At 33.8% G+C, this 18,195-nt stretch overlaps 2 protein-coding genes across 6 annotated transcripts; both read right to left on the reverse strand.

Annotated features, from left to right (window-relative positions):
- Nucleotides 1–730: 730 nt before the first annotated feature.
- Nucleotides 731–6,398, reverse strand: LOC116006401 (BTB/POZ domain-containing protein At2g30600). 2 transcript variants are annotated; one of them, XM_031246752.1, is made up of 12 exons: nucleotides 5,093–6,398; nucleotides 4,592–4,918; nucleotides 4,165–4,395; nucleotides 3,678–3,839; nucleotides 3,142–3,354; nucleotides 3,015–3,062; nucleotides 2,854–2,912; nucleotides 2,618–2,765; nucleotides 2,452–2,526; nucleotides 2,208–2,288; nucleotides 1,401–1,469; nucleotides 731–1,294 (listed from the first exon to the last, which is right to left on the reverse strand). In XM_031246752.1, exons 1-12 carry the CDS (start codon nucleotides 5,882–5,884, stop codon nucleotides 1,076–1,078), a joined length of 2,424 nt encoding a protein of 807 aa, XP_031102612.1. In that variant the 5' UTR covers nucleotides 5,885–6,398; the 3' UTR covers nucleotides 731–1,075. The 2 variants fall into 2 exon arrangements, with proteins under 2 accessions (XP_031102612.1, XP_031102613.1); XM_031246753.1 differs by having other exon boundaries at nucleotides 2,618–2,750; nucleotides 5,093–6,394.
- A 2,061-nt stretch (nucleotides 6,399–8,459) lies between these two features.
- LOC116007153 (G2/mitotic-specific cyclin-2-like) lies at nucleotides 8,460–12,043 on the reverse strand. Of its 4 annotated transcripts, none has more exons than XM_031247754.1 (12): nucleotides 11,865–12,043; nucleotides 11,486–11,555; nucleotides 11,223–11,310; nucleotides 10,572–10,634; nucleotides 10,435–10,498; nucleotides 10,204–10,344; nucleotides 9,998–10,129; nucleotides 9,804–9,893; nucleotides 9,492–9,713; nucleotides 9,301–9,399; nucleotides 9,022–9,200; nucleotides 8,460–8,818 (listed from the first exon to the last, which is right to left on the reverse strand). In XM_031247754.1, the coding sequence occupies exons 2-12, from the start codon at nucleotides 11,538–11,540 to the stop codon at nucleotides 8,665–8,667; spliced, it is 1,287 nt and encodes a 428-aa protein (XP_031103614.1). In that variant the 5' UTR covers nucleotides 11,541–11,555; nucleotides 11,865–12,043; the 3' UTR covers nucleotides 8,460–8,664. The 4 variants fall into 4 exon arrangements, with proteins under 4 accessions (XP_031103614.1, XP_031103613.1, XP_031103616.1 ...); XM_031247753.1 differs by having other exon boundaries at nucleotides 8,461–8,818; nucleotides 11,223–11,352; XM_031247756.1 differs by lacking the exon at nucleotides 10,572–10,634 and having other exon boundaries at nucleotides 8,461–8,818; nucleotides 11,865–12,042.
- Between the last annotated feature and the right edge of the window lie 6,152 nt (nucleotides 12,044–18,195).

Here is an 18,195-nt window from a genome sequence, read left to right on the forward strand (position 1 = left end):
TCTAGTATGATTTATTTATCTTGTGTGATTTGTGAGCTATTACATACATTATACATATGAGTGAGTTAACCAATGCCTACCATTGAATACTGTCTATGTGGTTCCTTCGCCACTCCAAAAAAAAAAATAATAATAATAAATAAATAAAGTTAACGTGGTTGCTAAGGTGGAATTGATAGATTAAAAAAATTATATATTCTGATATTATTTATAATTATTAAATATGTTAAATTAAATATTTTCTGTATTCCATTTTACTTGCCGAATGTATTATTCATCGACAAAACAATTTTCCTTAGCGAAAATAGGTCAGACCTTTTTGTTACTACAACCCATATTAGGTCATGAATGTATATTTAATTTAACACGATATTTATCAATTTTCGTTATTCTAGCACTAATAAACAACATCGAATAATAATGAGATAAACTAAAAAATTCAACATAAATGAGATTAACTAATAATATAAGCCAAGCTAAACTTGAAAGCAAATCAAATATAAACTATTTGTACAGATTTATATTCATAACTACAGCAATAAGCATACTGGATTTTCTTTTTTTACAAAGTTGAACATTTTGAAAAATGTTTTTTCATTTCAAATTGTTTTCCATATATCATCTAAAACATGATTTTTTTTTTTCTCTACATATTGAACAGATTATCAATATAGAACTCACATGCTGCAATTTCATATATAACACTATATATTTATTAAGTATTTATAAATTAGTAAACTCATCAAATGACAAAATAAAAATCTCGAGCCCAAACATGTTACAATCCACAATGCAAAGTTCATTCAAAAGAACAATTATTACTTGGGAAGGCACAAAGTTTCTTTGTGTGCGATTCTCACTCATATTTTTCTTCTAGCATTGACACAAAGTTGTGGCCAAAAGACACAACACCACAAACTAGCAAGAACAGATAGAATGCAAATCAGATGTTGCTAATGTTCCCTATCACTTGTTCCAAACAGTTTGGCCAGAGAAAGTAAACACACTGTCTTATTGTTTGCCAGCCCAATCCCGCAAATGAGGAGCTATGAAATGACTAACCAGCTTTCGAGCATTAGCGGAAATATCCATAGAGTTCCAAGGCGCAGATGCAGCAGTTCCACGGGTTCATCTCATCCGTGCCAGGACCAGTCATCACAATTCGAAAAAATCTGAAAGGGTGCAGAGGGTTCGGGCCAGTAATAGGCCATGACGCAAACTGTCCTGGCTTGCAAATTGTCTGGTCATCCTTGTGCACTCTCAAGTTCGTCCAATTCACACCGTCTGTAGATCCCTGAAATCCACCCGAGACACAAATTTCTCAAGAATTTTATTTTATCTGTGTTGTTTCATTTATAATGTGTGAATTGTGATGGACCGAGATTTGTGAGCTCGCTTACCTGAAAATTCCAGCTTCTCATGAAGGCCCTCGATCCATCCTGCCGTATTGTGTAATAGTTGCACATGAGCTGCACCAACAGATTGAAATCATCCACATCAAGATTCAAATCTTCCTCAGGAAGGGAAGAGAGAAGACATGAAAAATACTTGGAACATATTCCAATTGAGTTTTTTCCACTTTTGGTCACACTATTAGATCATTTCTACATTTGGTCCCTAACTATTACTTTTTCCACATTTGGTCCCCCCAACCTAATTTACAGTCACCAGTGACCAAATTTTTTAGTTGAAAAATGTCATAGAAAAGAACAATTTTATCCTTCAAGATAAGTCACTTGACTATTATGCACTCAAGTTCAATAACATAGAGATACAAATTAACCCAAAAGGGTAGCTCAAGTGGCAAATGAGCTTCTTCGTGGGGTTCGATTCCCATAAGTGACAATTCCCATTGGGGCCAGCTCCAGTGCCTCTCGTAGTGAATGGGGATTAGTTGAGTGAACCCAGACCGTAAGATAGACAGAGATAGAACAAGAACACCTCGTGGTTTACACCCAAAAATTTTTTTTTTTAAAATTTTAAAAAGAATTGAGATACAAGTTTGGTCACTGGTGACCGGAAATTAGGTCGGAGGACCAAATGTGGCAATGTTTTAAAAGTCATGGGTCCAAATGTGGAAAAAGTAAGTCGGGACCAAATGTGGAAATGGTCCAATAGTCATGGGACAAAAAGTGGAAAAAAATCTATTCCAATTGTAATAAAAAGCAAGCATCGGGTACACAAAATAAGATAAACAGTATTCAGACCTGGTGATCATAACCGAGATCAATCATCCACCATGAACTGATGTTTCCATCTTCAACCTGAGGTCCGGCAAAACATGTACCCTAGAACACTTTTTTTTTTTAATTATTCTATCTTTCATAGAAGAGTTATAATTGAATAATTTGTTCCGAATCACATAAATGCATACATTGTGAACGAGGATACACACCAATTCATTTGCATTTATCCTCAACTGTTTTGAAACATACATCTTTTATTTCATACCTGAAAGTTCCTCGAGACGAGGACCTTAGGATCAGTAAATCTTGAAAAGGGACTGCTTGCTGTAACGGCTACTCTCTGAGCATGGAATTTCAGATGTTAGGAAAAGAAAATACTACAACATCACAAAAATAAAATTAGAAAGATCGGGAAAAGTTCAACAATATACCTTAGACAGAACAGGGTTTACCCACTGGTGTGCACCATACGACGTGCCCGCAAAATAAAGAACTCCATTGCTGTCCCCATCGCATATGTATTGGAGCTCCTTAAAACTAGATCTTCTATGCTGAAACTTCACACTGCAATATAAATTACTTTATTACTCACAGTCTCACACCAAGTAATCATCCTTTCTAATGTCCCTCCCCTGGATATGGAATAGTTTTTCACAACGGCACTCACCTTTGGCTTTTTTCAAGACAAGTGCTCCCAAACTCTAGAAAATTGATGGCCTCTTTCACCTATCGATCAGATTAGTTAAACCAAAAATAAAAAACTCGGAATACTTCAATATTTTTATAGCACTAACTTGTGACAGATTTCTTTCACTATTGTTAACTCACCAGTTGATCAAAAGTAGGAATTTTCTGGCTAAGTTGACTTCTCTCCAACTGCAATATTGTTTAAATATCAAACAAGATTTAGGGGAGAAAACGAATCAACAAAAAACTCACATTATAGAATGCATACCTTTTCCAACAAAGCAGATGGAAGCAATGGAAAACGCACAAAATGCAAAAACATATTAAGAGATGTAAGCCTCTCCCCAAAAAGTAGTTCCGGAGTTGAATTCATCATCATTTCATCTATTCTTTCCCATCCAAAATATTCTTCTGCTTGCAAGCACCAGAGTAAAATTGCGTTCAGAACTTTTTCCTCAGACGTCACAGTCAGCTCTGGGTGCTGAAAAAAATAAAATAAGAAGGATTTCATCATAAGATGGAATGTGCTACAATATCATTATTTTAAACTTGTAAACCAGATACCACATAATGAAGACACCGTAATGTATCCCAGTTTTTTTTATAGTTATATCCATTTCAGATATAAACTTATTATATTGCCTCCTACTCAAGAACATGTTTTATATGCCATAAAATTCAAATTTCAAAAGTTGGAACATCTAAATGTCTTAACAGCATATGTCTTTATTTTTCTTTTTCATTCATAAAATAAATTTAGTGTATGTATTCCCTAGCTATGAACAATGTGAAATGCAAGTTCACCTGGAGGATAACACTAAATGTTGCTTCGTCCAACATGACAAAGTCATTGCTTGTTGTTGTACAATAATCAAAGTGCATAGAGAATTCCCTCTCGCATGTTTCTTCGATGAGTTTACATGAGGGAACGGATGCTATCACTCGAAGAATTGGGCACAGTGTGTCCTGCAACAAAGTCAACAGTTAGCCTCATAGCGGACTAACAAATATCTTGCCGAAAAGTTTCTGCTTCATCGCGCACTAAACTTGGCATATCAGAAAACTTGTTGTATGACCTTCCAATAGGAGGACGCCATCCCTGCAGGTAATATATAGATGAAAGGCATTAATTAATATCTTATAATTCATCCTCATAAAGGGCTGTGTTCACGTTCACAAGTCCGAACCGCACCACTTCGCCTTTCTTTTGTTCTAGTTCCACATTTAGCACTAAGTACCATATTAAACAATGAGCAGGAAAGATACAAGTTGGAAAAAGTCGGGAGATTACCTCTGAGAGGTGCTCGAGAATTGTTTTGCAGCATTCCTGGTGAAGAAGAGAGATCCCGAACTTATCTGCCAGTAGAAGCAGATGGAGTAACAGTGTATTAATGTCCCTGGTGACTTCTTTCTTTAGTTCCCCAGTGTAAATGAATTCAAGCATAGTTTGAAATGCTTCAAAATGGACATCTCTTAAGAAGACAGTTGAATCAAAACTTTCCTTCATTCCATTAGTGAACATCTGCAATTAGCAATATTCTCGTTTTTATTAAACAGTCAAAAGGATAATACCATAAAAGAAGAACACACAGCTAGCTCCATAACCCATGCACATTACAGGCCAACTTTAGTATCTATTAGAAAACATAAGAATTTGGTATTCATTTATCGTAGACGTGAAGATGAAAAAACAAAACCGACATGGAAAACTGGAATACCTTTGTAAAAGGAACACTCCACAAACCAAGTATAACCTTATGTGATGGGCATGGCACAATAAGGTCCCCAATATAAATGTTTAGATCACTGTACTTGCCAGTCAAGAAAATTTCTTCAAGCCTCCATTTATTGATAGGTAGCCCATAAGGGAAGGCATTGCTGCTGTGGACCCAGCTTGCATATGATATTTCGACATTCTTACCCGAATCTAAGTCTCTTTTGTGAAGGCTAATGTGTGCAATGATTTCTTCACATTGCTTTACCAATGGTGCAACTTCAAACTTCAAGCTCAGAGCTTTCAGGGAACTGATTTCAGGCTCGGGTATCTACAAAATAATATACCGGAAGGCTTAGAAACTAAGAGTTAAGTATAGCATTCATAAAGGACTTTAAAAATTTAAACATCAAGGATAAACTATAGAGGCCAGAATATGCTGGCGGGAATCAATTAGGACTAAAGAAGCAACAATTGCATCAATCATTCAAGACATTAAACTAACCTGAGTATGCCCAGTGTAGATATACTCGAGAAATGCATGCAGAACTGGATAGCTAACATCCTGCAGGTTAATAACATCACCAGAGGAAGACAAGCCAAAATCCCCGGCTGCTGCCAATATTACCTTATGAGCTGGGACAGCCCTTTGCTCGTTTCCAACAATGAAAAACACATCAGATAGTTCCCAACTCTCTAGAAAATTTTTGAGACCCCAATCTTCAAAATCCCCAGCTCTATCCTCCAGCTCAGTATTAGCATCCTCGCTATCATATCCAACATAATCCACCTGTTTCCACAAAGATATATGGTTTTGTGTAATAGGTAGAACACTAACATTCCTGTAGCCAACATGCTTGTCCCAACTACTAAGACCAACATACTGGACACTGCAATTAGGCTTCGAATCATGCCACTGCAAGCAAAGATTCTGAAACGGATACCTTCCTTTCCCAATACTAATCAATCCATCATAGATACCGATCCAATAGCTCTGAAACGTCGAAGAACAGCAAAGATCAACACTAGCCACATCGACCACCGTTCTCCCATCTACCTCGATTTTCAATCTCCTATTCCTATGACTACCAATAATGACAGTATAATGAGGACTATCGTCCCTCTTGTAGTGATAGTGTTGACTACCCACATGCTCTCGGAACACAACCGTGACATCGTTGTGAGCAAAAGCATCAAAGGCTACACACCCTCTCCCAGCCTCCCTGAACCTAAGATCATCCCGCCAGGCACACTCAAAAGGAGCCACTGTGAGGAATTTTTTCTGTTTTATCTCCATTGTTTCACCCCTTCACACCCCGCAGAAATCAGTGCTGTGCCGTAGTATTTAACAAGAACATCAGTACAATAATGAGAGAGTACCACGTGCTTTAATAATAGATTGCGACAAACAACAATAATCAGATTCAATCGACTGAGGGTAACAGACGATTTCAAGAAGGGATGAAATGTGAAAAGGATTCTAAAATTATCAGTTGAAACTAGAGAAATTGTCTAATTTAAAGTAATTGTCAAGCTAAAATAACAAAGATCTCAGATAGAGAAAGAAGTCACCATCCCAGTCTATCAAGAATTCGCCAAAGACCCATCAAACCCACAATCGAAAGAAGACAAGTAGCGTGGCCTACCCCATCCAACAACTTGCTCAGATCCTACTCATGTTCTTATCCTAATACGGAGTAATAAATATCAAAAAATAGTAAAATAGGTTTTCCCAAAAACAGATTTCCAGAGAAGAATATATTGAAATCACATCAAGATGCTATAGAACGAAAAAAAAACAAAAACAAAAGATTTCGACATTGACATAAAATTTCCCTCAATTTTCAAGAAAGGAACAAATAGTTCGTGGTTATCATTAACCTTGCCTCAGAATATCTTCACAGAGCCATCTCCATCGTGCAGGTAATCGGAAAGGGACAGATAATATGAGTAGATGTTGAGTCAGATGAGGGCCACCAACGTTAATATATTGGTACGGGTCTATAGGATATTTTAGGACTTTCCTGGCATGTTGTGCTTATTTTTATACTTATACCAATATATAGTCAATAGATTTTGTCAAGAGCGTTAGAGTTTATTATCGAAATGGTTCCTCGACTATTGTGAAATTATCAATTTGGTCCTCAACAATTTTTCGTGACCGATTAAGTCCCTCGACTTTGAAAATTTTAATCAATTTGGTCCTTTGTTTATTTTGCTGTTAAACCGGAACAAAATTGGTAATTTTGCTATAGTCAAGGGACCATTTCAGTGAAAAATTAATTACCAATCTAGTCCCTTGACTATAGCAAAATTACCAATTTAGTCCCCTGACTATAGCAAAATTACTAATTTGGTCCCGATTTAACGGATATTTAACGGCAAAATAAACGGAGGACCAAATTGGTTAAAATTTTCAAAGTCGAGGGACTTAATCGGTCACGAAAAATTGTTGAGGACCAAATTGGTAATTTCACAATAGTCGAGGGACCATTTCGGTAATAAACTCTTTTGTTAATGCCACTTTATTGTATCATGATGATTGTAATATACATTTTTAATAGGAAAAAGTGTCAAATAGGTCACTAAACTTATCGCTTTTGTGCAATTGGACCATTGAACTTAAAAAGTGTACAATTCAACCATCAAACAAACAAAATTTGTGCAATTGGACCATTTTTACAAAAAAATTCTGGTAAGATCCAATTATATTACTAGCATATATGTATTAAGAGTGGCATTTTCTTCTACCACACTAGTTGGGAGTCAATATTGAAATGTTTTTAACTCAAATTGAATTAAAATTTTTTGTAAAAATGGTTCAATTGCACAAATTTTGCTTGTTTGATGGTTAAATTGCACACTTTTTAAGTTCGATGGCCCAATTGCACAAAAGCGACAAGTTCAGTGCCATATTTGACACTTTTTTCTTTTTAATATAATAAAAGTATAATATTATTTGTGTATTAAATATATATTATTTGATAATATATAAAAAATTATGTACTTGCAAATAATGTATTTTTTATTTATGGTTGGATATTCAACATTTTTGAATAAGAAAATTTGAAAAAAAAAATTAAATTTTATGAATTGTACACACAATTTTTTAAAAAATTTCATATCATAAGTTGCTGGTCAAGTGTTTGAAATATTATCACACCGAATCATTTTTTTTTTTTGTGTCATTATATTTTTAACTTTTATTTATTTGTTACAATCTTCTATTTAAAATTGAGTAAGTCGTGTGTCAGAACATCTCAAGTGAAACATGTAATATTTTTGAAAAAATATTGAGTAGACTTTTTTTTTTTTTGCAAATATACTACTTTGATTTAAATAGTTCATCTATGAAAGAAAAAAAAAAAAAAAAAAAAAAAAGATGTACCATGGTTCACACATCCAAAAATAAAAATTACATGTTTAATATACTAAAAGTACATTATTTATGTACATAAAGTACATTATTTAAAAGTACATGATTTTTTTATATATATTATCAAATAATGTATATTTATTACACAAAATAATATTTTTTTCTTGAGTACAATACACAAAATAATATACTTCTAATATATTAAAAATGTATATTGTATTAATGGTTTACACTGCTAGAGAAACTAACAAACTAAATAATGCAAACACAAGTGGTTAATTTAATTTATAAAAAATATTTTTTCTGAGAACTATCACTAACACCGTCAATAATTAATCTCAATTGCTACTAAAACTAGAATAACTTGACAGATTTAAATTTTAAAACATGAAGCATAATAAAACTGCAGCCAATTCAATATCACGGATGATTATCATTGTATAATCCCAAAAGATTAAAGGAATTGCAACTTATGCAAAGATACTTGATGAAGCAACTTATAATCCCAACTTATGCAGCAATATTTATATCTTGCTCTTAATAGGCTAGTTTATATGCAAAGATACTTAAAAATTCATATTAAGAATCAATCCAACTGAATATATTGTCTTGATGAAATAACAGTAGAGCACCCAGGGCAACTTATGTTGCTGAATAACCCAAAACCCCGACACCCTACCCTGGTACACAAAACTAGTAACCTAAACCACCATAGCTTCATCATCTGGAAGAAAATTCACAGTTTCATACTTTGCAACATGGCCATACTTGGAGGTACTGTACTTTTTGTACACTGCATTAAGTTTCCCAGTTGCTGCCTTGTGATGGAAAGAAATCATCAGTTTTGAGCACTCCCTGTTTACACAAAAATTCATCACTTCTTTAAGTTTGTTTCATTATCAAGACAACAAAAAAGAACAAACAAATACTACATTGTAACAGTTGAGGAGATATTGGCTCCTTGTGTTTCATTTGGTTGAGAAAGTAGCTATGAACATATACTACATTGTAACAGAGTCAATAGTACTCAAAAAAAAAATGGCAGATTGGCTACTTACAAGAGCTGATCTTGAGCGTAGCCGCTATACTTCTCACAAGTTCTATCCCACTGCTGGAAGCCGCTCAGACCGCTTTGAGCAGTAAAGATTGCTGCAGCTGCTAACAGAGAAGGCGGGAACCTCAGCATCGGGTACTCAACAAGGCATAGATCGATCATGAAGAAAGCCATGTGTTCCGACTGTATCAATATCAGAAAACAGTAAGACATGACCCCCTTTTCTCAAAGTCAATTAGTATATCCGAGTTTGCTTAAAAGGGATTTTTTTTTTCCAACTAACCTTCTTGTCACATTGGGCAGCCTTAAGAAACCGCCTCATAAACACATATGGTGTGGGCACAGACATGTTGAATTGTAACATGTTAACCATTAACTTCTCCTGTTTCAAAAATATGCAGTAAGTTAAAATGAAAGGACAGTGGGGGATTCGGTTTATGTTAGAATAAAGTTTTTTTTTTTAAAAGATGTTACCATGTCCAATACTTCCTGTCTGGTGTAAGCCTTATCTGAAATCAATATGAGATCTTCCACCACAGGAACAGACACTTCTTCATATTTGCAAGCGAGAAGCATTGCTGTTACTCCAACAAGCTGGAGTTTTTTCCTCATTACCGGTTGGACAGCTAAGAATCGGTCTATGAGATTCACAGTCAGATACAGGGTCTCCTCCATCAATTCAAACTTGTAATGTACCTATATGTACCTCCCCATCAGTCAGTAAAGTTACTCCCTTCTCTTGATATAAAAAAGATTGAGAAGATACACGGGGTCTTTGGTTATTACCTCGATGAGCCAATCAACGAGAATGCCTCTCATTCTTGCGTTAATATCAGGCTGCTGATCCATGTAGTCTAGGGGTACACAGCTAGAACTCTATCGCAAAATGTGAAAAATGAATTAAACATTGATCCAAGATTATATCCTCAAAATGTGGACAATCGACAAAATAATCAAGATTTTATACAAGTTTGCCTCACCTCTATCTTCTTGTAGTAAGCATATATGTCATCGACATACTCAACTACCGCAAGTGCATTCTTCTTGTCAGGACTGTCTATATCCAAGATTATATCCTCCTCCTCTAAATCCTCCATTTCAACCTCCTTATCCTGCATCAAGAACAAATCAACAATCATCCAAAAAACATCCAAAACCACACTCGAGGTTCACTACGGCCTAATACCATCTCGTCCTCTATTTCCTCCAGCATAGCTTCTGTGTGTTGCACAAACATCGGGACAGCAAAGTCATCAGCAGCAGCCTTGTAATCTTCAACATCATAGTGATTCATATGTGTTGCTGAATGGAGAGGCGGCTTAGTGGCCTGTTCCAATGAAATTGGTCAGAATCTAAAATATAGAACTGAACATATATAGAGTACTTAAACTAAACAATAATCCCGGCAAATATTAACCTGAATGGTTGATGGTTGCTGATGCTGATGTTGCTGTTTGTTAGCCATCTGTGCAGCCGAATTCCTATGGAAACAGCAAGAAGGCAATTTTAAAATCATGGTCATTCAAACAAAAAATTTCCTTTCAATTATCAGACCTTGTAACTGGACGATGAACATGACCTGGAGGTGGGTTCTTGTTAGAGACATTGGCAATATTTCTATCAAGATTTGGCAAAACAAAAAGGAGAGTAATCAATAAAAGCCATTCTTTTTCTCAATCACTAATATAATGGGAAAAAAAATCTTTTTTTCAGAACAAAAGGGGGTAAACAGATGAAATACTAGGGTTTCAGGAATCTTAATCTGAGAAGACATTCAAGATTTGGCAAACAAGGATGATATAATCATAAAAGCCAAAGCTTTTTCACAATCATTAATGTAATGAAAAATCAAATCTTTTTCAGATTTGAAAGGTAGAAAACAGATGAATACTAGGATTTCAGAAATCTTAATCTGAGAAGAAGACATCCAAGATTTGGCAAACAAGGATGATAATCAATAAAAGCCAAATCTTTTTCACAACCATTAATATATAATGAAAAACTAAATCTTTTTCAGAACAAAAGGGGGGAAAACAGATGAAATACTAGGTTTCAGAAATCTTAATCTGAGAAGAAGACATTCCAGATTTAGCAAACAAGGATGATAATCAATAAAACCCAAATCTTTTTCACAGTCATTTACCAAATCTTTTTCAGAACAAAAGGGGGAAAACAGATGAAATACTGGGGTTTCAGAAATCTTACTCTGAGAAGACATTTCCCTTGTAGACAGCACAAGGATGCTGTATAGGTCCGTTGATGGTGCTTAACGCCCTCCGGTTTTGTCCCATTCCTGCATCAAGTTTCCCCCTTCCAGCCATTAAACCCCCTCCACCTAAAATTTCCAGTATAACACAATCAAAATAGGATGCCCAAAGTAAGAAGATCAAGTGAACTCAAAACCAAAGTAAATCTAAAACCATTTGAGAAAGAGAGAAGGGGAAAAAACATTGAAATTTTCATCTTACCGTGAAGATTTGAGGGCCTGATAACGCCTGGGTAATTCTCTTCTGATCCAGCCATCTTGGACTAGAAAAGCTAAATAAAACAAAGAATCGTCAGATTACAAAAATCCCATCACTAAGCAAATCCGAAACAATTAGTCTACAAGGGAAAAAAAAAAAAAAAAAAACTGAAAAGATAGATCAAACTGTAAAAAAATTTCCCTTGAAAAAAAAAAATCAAGAATCGAACCCAGATCATGAAAATAATCCTATAAAAAAACTAATGAAAACCTACAAGATTTTCGATTAAAGATCAAGACTTTCGGTTCAAAAACATGAAAAAAGCCGTGGGGAATACGAAGAGAACTCCTTGAAATCGATCAAATAAATTAAATTGATTTACCTTGGTAAAAGAGTATCCCTCAAATCTTGTTTTCTCTCTCTCTCTATGCCTTGTTCTTGAGGAGGATGGGTTTTAGGGAAATGGACTATGAAAGGAAATGCGGAAGGAAGGATATAATCCACTTTCAAACAGCGGCACTCGCCACTCAGTTTTGTATATTTTGAATATAACGGCTAGTCTTGCCCTTGGCACCGTCGCGTTGATCTGTGCTTTAACGGTTCTCTTGCCCCCACTCCTTTCAAAAAAAAATTTTAACATTAATTCCCATTCCCCTTTTTATTTAAAGCTTGAGTAGGTTAATTAAGAAAACCAACAGAAAAAAGTCATCTTTGGACAGTTTTTTTTTTTTTTTCATTTTTGGAAACTAAAAATATTTATACTCCAAAAGAGTAAACCTCATGCCACATGTCTTGATTTTATAGAAGGAAGATAAAAATAAAGTAATAAAAACGGTGGCCCAAATTTTTTTAAAATGATTAAAGGGTGACATGTAAGCATGTAGTAGAAAATGAGGTTGAATGTGAGAGTACGTATAGTATTACTCATTTTTACCCCACCTAATTTTCCTCTGATATTTCTTCTTCTAACATGACTTTCATTTATTATATTTCCATGAATTGATTGACCCCACAATTAAAAAATAATTTAGTTAATAATCAAATATTCAAAAGTCCAATCAGATAATATTATGTTAGGAGAGGAATTAGATTGTAGGTCAAATATAGAAAGAGTATGTAATATTACTCTTTTGAAAACTACATATTTCATTTTTTTTTTTGAGTACACATATTTCATATTTCATCGTTTGGAAATTTCATAAATTTTATAACCCGTTTTATACGTTTATATATATATTAAACTGAATGATGAATAATATTCGATAATTCTAAAAAAAAAAATAGTTTACAATAAGTTTAAACTTTTTTATATTGTTGTATGACCTTGTTTTTGTCCGTTGTGAGATTGCCTTCGTATTTATAATTTCAAATTTTGAAAGTAAATTCAGTATAACATAAAGTGGTGTCAATAATTATATATATTTTTGACTTTTAAAATCTTAAACAAGTTACAAAGATAGTACACATTTTTCATAAAATTATATAATGTTTATGGTCGAGTTAGCTATTAGTTGCCATATAAATTATTTTTAAAAAAAATTACACATTCATCATTCACATGACCTATCATATAAGTAAAAGATATTGTAACTAAAAAATTCAAAATTTTACCCATTGTAATAATTATAGCAAATGCTGTTACATTTGATGATTTTAATACTAAACTTTTTATTAGTTCATTTGAATAATGAATATTTTTGTTGTCTCATTTTGTTTGTCTTATTTATTATTTATTGATAAAATCAATGATTCTTTCCACACTTAGTTTCTCTAACATTTTACAATAATTTTTAAATTTGATCTTTGTATTTGATAGTACTTTTGATATAGTTTATAAATGCACAAATTTCATATATCAATACTAAACTTTTTTTTTTAAACACTCATAATTCCCTCTATTCTAAACTTTCTTAATCATTTTCAGCCTAAAGAATCTAAGGCTTCCAAAAATTAAATTGTAATTAAATAATTCGAATTAAGCTTAACCAACACATAAAAAGGGACCGATGAATTATTATTTTAAGAAATAAGGGTCAAATTGGCCACTGAACTAATACAACAATGCAATTAGGCCATCGAACTAAAAAACAATGCAATTGGGTCCCTGAACTATACGAATTCATGCAATTTCATCCAAAATTACCTGTTTTACCTGATGTGCCGGTTACTAATTTTAAAAATGATATTTTAAAATAATTTTAAATAAAATAATTAATTTAAATTTCAATTTAAATTAAAAAAAAAACTGTCGGCCGGAGACGAAGCCGACCTTCGTCTCCATGGCCAGGAGAACCTTCGTCTCCTTGCCGGAGCCGGAGACGAAGATGACGCTCCGGCCATGGAGACGAGGCCGGTTCGTCTCCAACCGGTATTTTTTATTATTATTATTATTTTTTTAATTTCAATTTTAATTTTAATTATTTATTTTATTTAAAATTATTTTAAAATATTATTTTTAAAATTGATAACCGGCACACCAGGTAAAACATGTCATTTTGGATGGAATTGCATTAATTTGTGTAGTTCAGGGACCCAATTGCATTGTTTTTTAGTTCGATGACCTAATTCCATTTTTATGTGTAGTTCAGTAGCATATTTGACCCTTATTCCTTATTTTTACGTATTGTATCAAAATTACTTACTTTGTAAAGCTAAGGCCATCCCCAATAGCATTCTTAGACACAAAGTTTAAGAAGAAAAAAAACTGACATGTGTATTTTTTAAAACAAATTAGAAGATGAAATTAAAACTGGATTTTTCTCCTGCTATTTCCAAATTTTGTCAGTCCCAGTGGAGCATACCTTTTGGCATAATAACTGCGCCTCACTTTCGTGCCCAGGTGGGCGCGTAATATTATTTTTGTTTAGTTTTTTTATTTGTTTTGTCAGCTTTTTTTTTTCTTCCACCCTCATTTTCTCTTTCTAATCATACTTACAAAATCTCCTAAAAAACAACACCAAAATTTTATCTATTGGAGAAGGCATAATAAAAATTTGGTCAATTTAGTTATGTACCTTTAAAATGGTATATTAAAGGATAATTATTAACACCACTCATTAAAATTGATCGTTAGTTTTTGAACAAGAAATTGATCATTAACTTTGATGCATGACATTGACGTCATCACTATCGTATCAACATGATATGATTTAGCATCCAACTCAAATATTATTTTATTAATATTTAAAATTAATTAATTTTAATCACTAAATCTCTAATATGTTTGTTGAAAATTTTGCGAAATTGTGCAAATTAGGATTTTTTGTTCGTATATGTTCTTAATTGGGTTAACTCGGTGAACGGCAGGTATCAAAGGCGTCAATGAGGGGAAAGGATAATATTGCCTTAGCTTCCATTTTAACGTTGGTTTGACGACCAACCTAACGGAAGACTAAAATAGGAGAGTTTTTGAAAGTCAATTAACTACATTAGGTGCAATTGAAAGTTGAAATGTAAAATTAAGAAAAAAAAATAGTCAAGGGACCATTTTGGGTAAGAACTCTATTATAATTATAAATTAAAGTAAAAATAAAATATTACCTATAAATTATATCAATGTTAAATAAATTATAAGTATATTTCAAATTATGACATATACACTAATAAATATATATTTATACATAATTCAATTAATATAAATCAGCATTTTTAAATTCTAACTAAAAATAATTAATACGCTTAGACAACTACACTATAATATAATATCTATAGGAGTTTTTAATATTTATTATTATAAAAATAATTTATATTGTAATATATTTATTAAAATTTTATTTAAAAATGTACCCAATAAAAAAAATAGGGCTGTCAAAATGGGTCGAGGCCCGCGGGTTGGCCCGCCCCCGCCCCGCAGTGGGGCGGGTTAGGGTTTTAAAAATTAAGGCCCGCGGGCCAGACATTATATTAAATAAATAAATAAATAAATATATATATATATATATATATATATATATATATATATATATATATATATAATATTTTAAGTTAGCCACTTAGCCCACGTAGGGTAGGAGTAGGAGTAAATCACTAAAAATCTAAAATACTAAATCCCTAAATCGATCAGTTCAGCCAGGATTGCGATTTGCGAGTTGCGACCGCCGTAGGAGAAGACGAGGATTGCGATTTGCGACCGCCGACTAGACTTCCCCTCGCCACTGCTTCCTGCTGCAGTCCAGCCGCTGCCGCCTGTTAGATATATTTAATCAAATATATCTATGTATTTAATTGAGAGAAAGAGGGGAAAGGACGAAGGAATATAGCTAGGAAACTTTTCTGAATTTTGCTTTGCTTTTTATTTCTTCACTCAATTACAATTCCTACGGCATTACTACAACATATATAAACATAGCAAACAAAGATGACAAAACATAATGTCATAATCAACAACCACTAATCCATGTTTTGTGCTTTTTCCTACCCCACATCCCATAAAACATTCCATGTTTTAGGGGATATAATTATCCACTCCATACTACCATGTTTTCAGGCATTACATCCACTTGGTTTATATTAATAATAATATATTATTATAATTATTATTACAACATTGCCCCCCTTAAACCAAGTTGGATATATTCGTCATCCCTTCTTCTTCAGTTTGAGAAATATCTTTGTCTTCAATGGCTTTGAAAAGATATCTGATTGTTGCTTGTAACCCCTTGCTACCAACCATGCCTTGAAACGGTCAATCTCACCACTTGACTTGTATTTGGTTTTGTTGACCCACTTTACTCCAATTGGCTTCTTTCCGGGAGATAAGTCTGTTAACTCCCAAGTACCGTTCCTTTCAATGGCACACATCTTCTCATCCATTGCCTTAAGCCAATGAGTTTCTGTAGTAATCTCCTCAAATAATATAGGGTCACCATCTGCAAAAAGAGCAAACTGAACAATCTCTTCATCAGTCAAGTCATTATCATTACCCAAAACATAATCTTCCAAACGAGCGGTAAGTGACGCTCGCGTTGAGATCTCCGAACTGATGACTCTGGCTGTAAAGAAGACTGAGCATTGTCTGAAACCAAGTGCTCATTATCAGGAATAATGGGAACAACTGGCATTTCTTCTTTAGTTGACCAATCCCATGCACCATATTCATCAAAAGTGACATCACAACTTATAACAACCTTTTGAGTTTCAGGATTATACAATTTATAAGCCTTTGAAGTGTCACTATAACCAATAAAAATACACTTCTCACCTTTATCATCCAACTTCTTTCTCAACTGATCTGGCACATGTGCATATGCCAAACATCCAAAAACCTTGAGATGTCTGATAGAGGGTTTATTCCCACTCCAAGCTTCCTCAGGTGTCTTATCACGAACACTTTTAGTTGGACACCTGTTCAACACATGAACAGCACAAGCAACAGCTTCTTCCCAAAAAGGTTTAGGCAGATTTTTAGATTTCATCATGCATCTCACCATGTCCATGATAGACCTATTCTTCCTCTCAGCCACTCCGTTTTGTTGTGGAGTGTACCTAGCTGTCATTTGATGCTGAATACCATTTTTCTTTAAAAATTCATCGCATGCAATATATTCTGTACCTCTATCAGTTCTCAAAATTTTAATCTTATAACCACTTTGTTTTTCAACAAAAACCTTAAATTGTTGAAAAACATCACATGCATCTGACTTCTGTTTGAGAAAATAAACCCATGCTTTTCTACTGAAATCATCAATGAAGGTAACAAAGTACTTACAACTTCCATTTGAAGGGACTTCCAATGAACACAGATCTGAGTGAACAATCTCCAATTGCTTTGTGGCTCTCTTAGACTTGCCTACAGGAAAAGGTTCTCTATGTTTCTTCCCAATCAAACAACTTTCACAAATTTTTTCAGGAACATTAATAATCGGCAAATCTGAAACAAGTTTCTTTCTTGCTAAATAATTTAATCCGGTGAAATGAAAATGCCCAAACCGCATATGCCACAACCAATTATCATCACGGATCTCATAATTAAAGCAAGTAAGAAGTGCATGGTTGATTTTTAAAGGAAATAGTCGATTTTGAGACATATTTACCTTTGCAATCAAAACTCCATTGGCATCAACAATGGTACAACACCCTTGAGTGATATTAATTTTATATCCTTTTTCTGACAACTGTCCCATACTCAACAAATTTTGGTGTAATGCAGGAACATAGAAAACATCGGATATAAAATTGTGAGTACCATCCTTCAATTGAATAGAGATTTTACCTTTTCCCAAAATTGGCACTTTTGACTTATTTCCAAATGTCACCTCAGATCGTATTGATTCATCCAAGTCTGAAAACAATTCTTTCTTCCCACACATATGGTTACTACATCCAGTATCCAAGAACCATATGTTTTCATCTGCAGACAAACTGTTACTGGCCAAAAACCATATGTTTTCATCTGCAGACAAACTGTTACTGGCCAAAAATAAGGTTTCAGATTCAGTAGAACTCTCACCAGATTTTTCAGCTAAGGTTTCAGATTCAGTAGAACTCTCACCAGATTTTTCAGCAACATTTGCTTGATTTTCATGACTCTCACCAGATTTTTCAGCAACATTTGCTTGATTTTCATGATCATCCTCTTTATACCAGCAATCTGCAATTTTGTGTCCATATTTGCCGCAATTGTAGCAATTAAATGGAAATTTACCTTGCTTGGTATTATTACCTCCACCTCTTCCTTGATTGAAGTTACCTCGTCCCCTTCCTTGATTTGAGTT

This window comes from Ipomoea triloba, chromosome 15 (genome assembly GCF_003576645.1).
Source record: "Ipomoea triloba cultivar NCNSP0323 chromosome 15, ASM357664v1".
NCBI classification, from domain to species: Eukaryota; Viridiplantae; Streptophyta; class Magnoliopsida; order Solanales; family Convolvulaceae; genus Ipomoea; species Ipomoea triloba.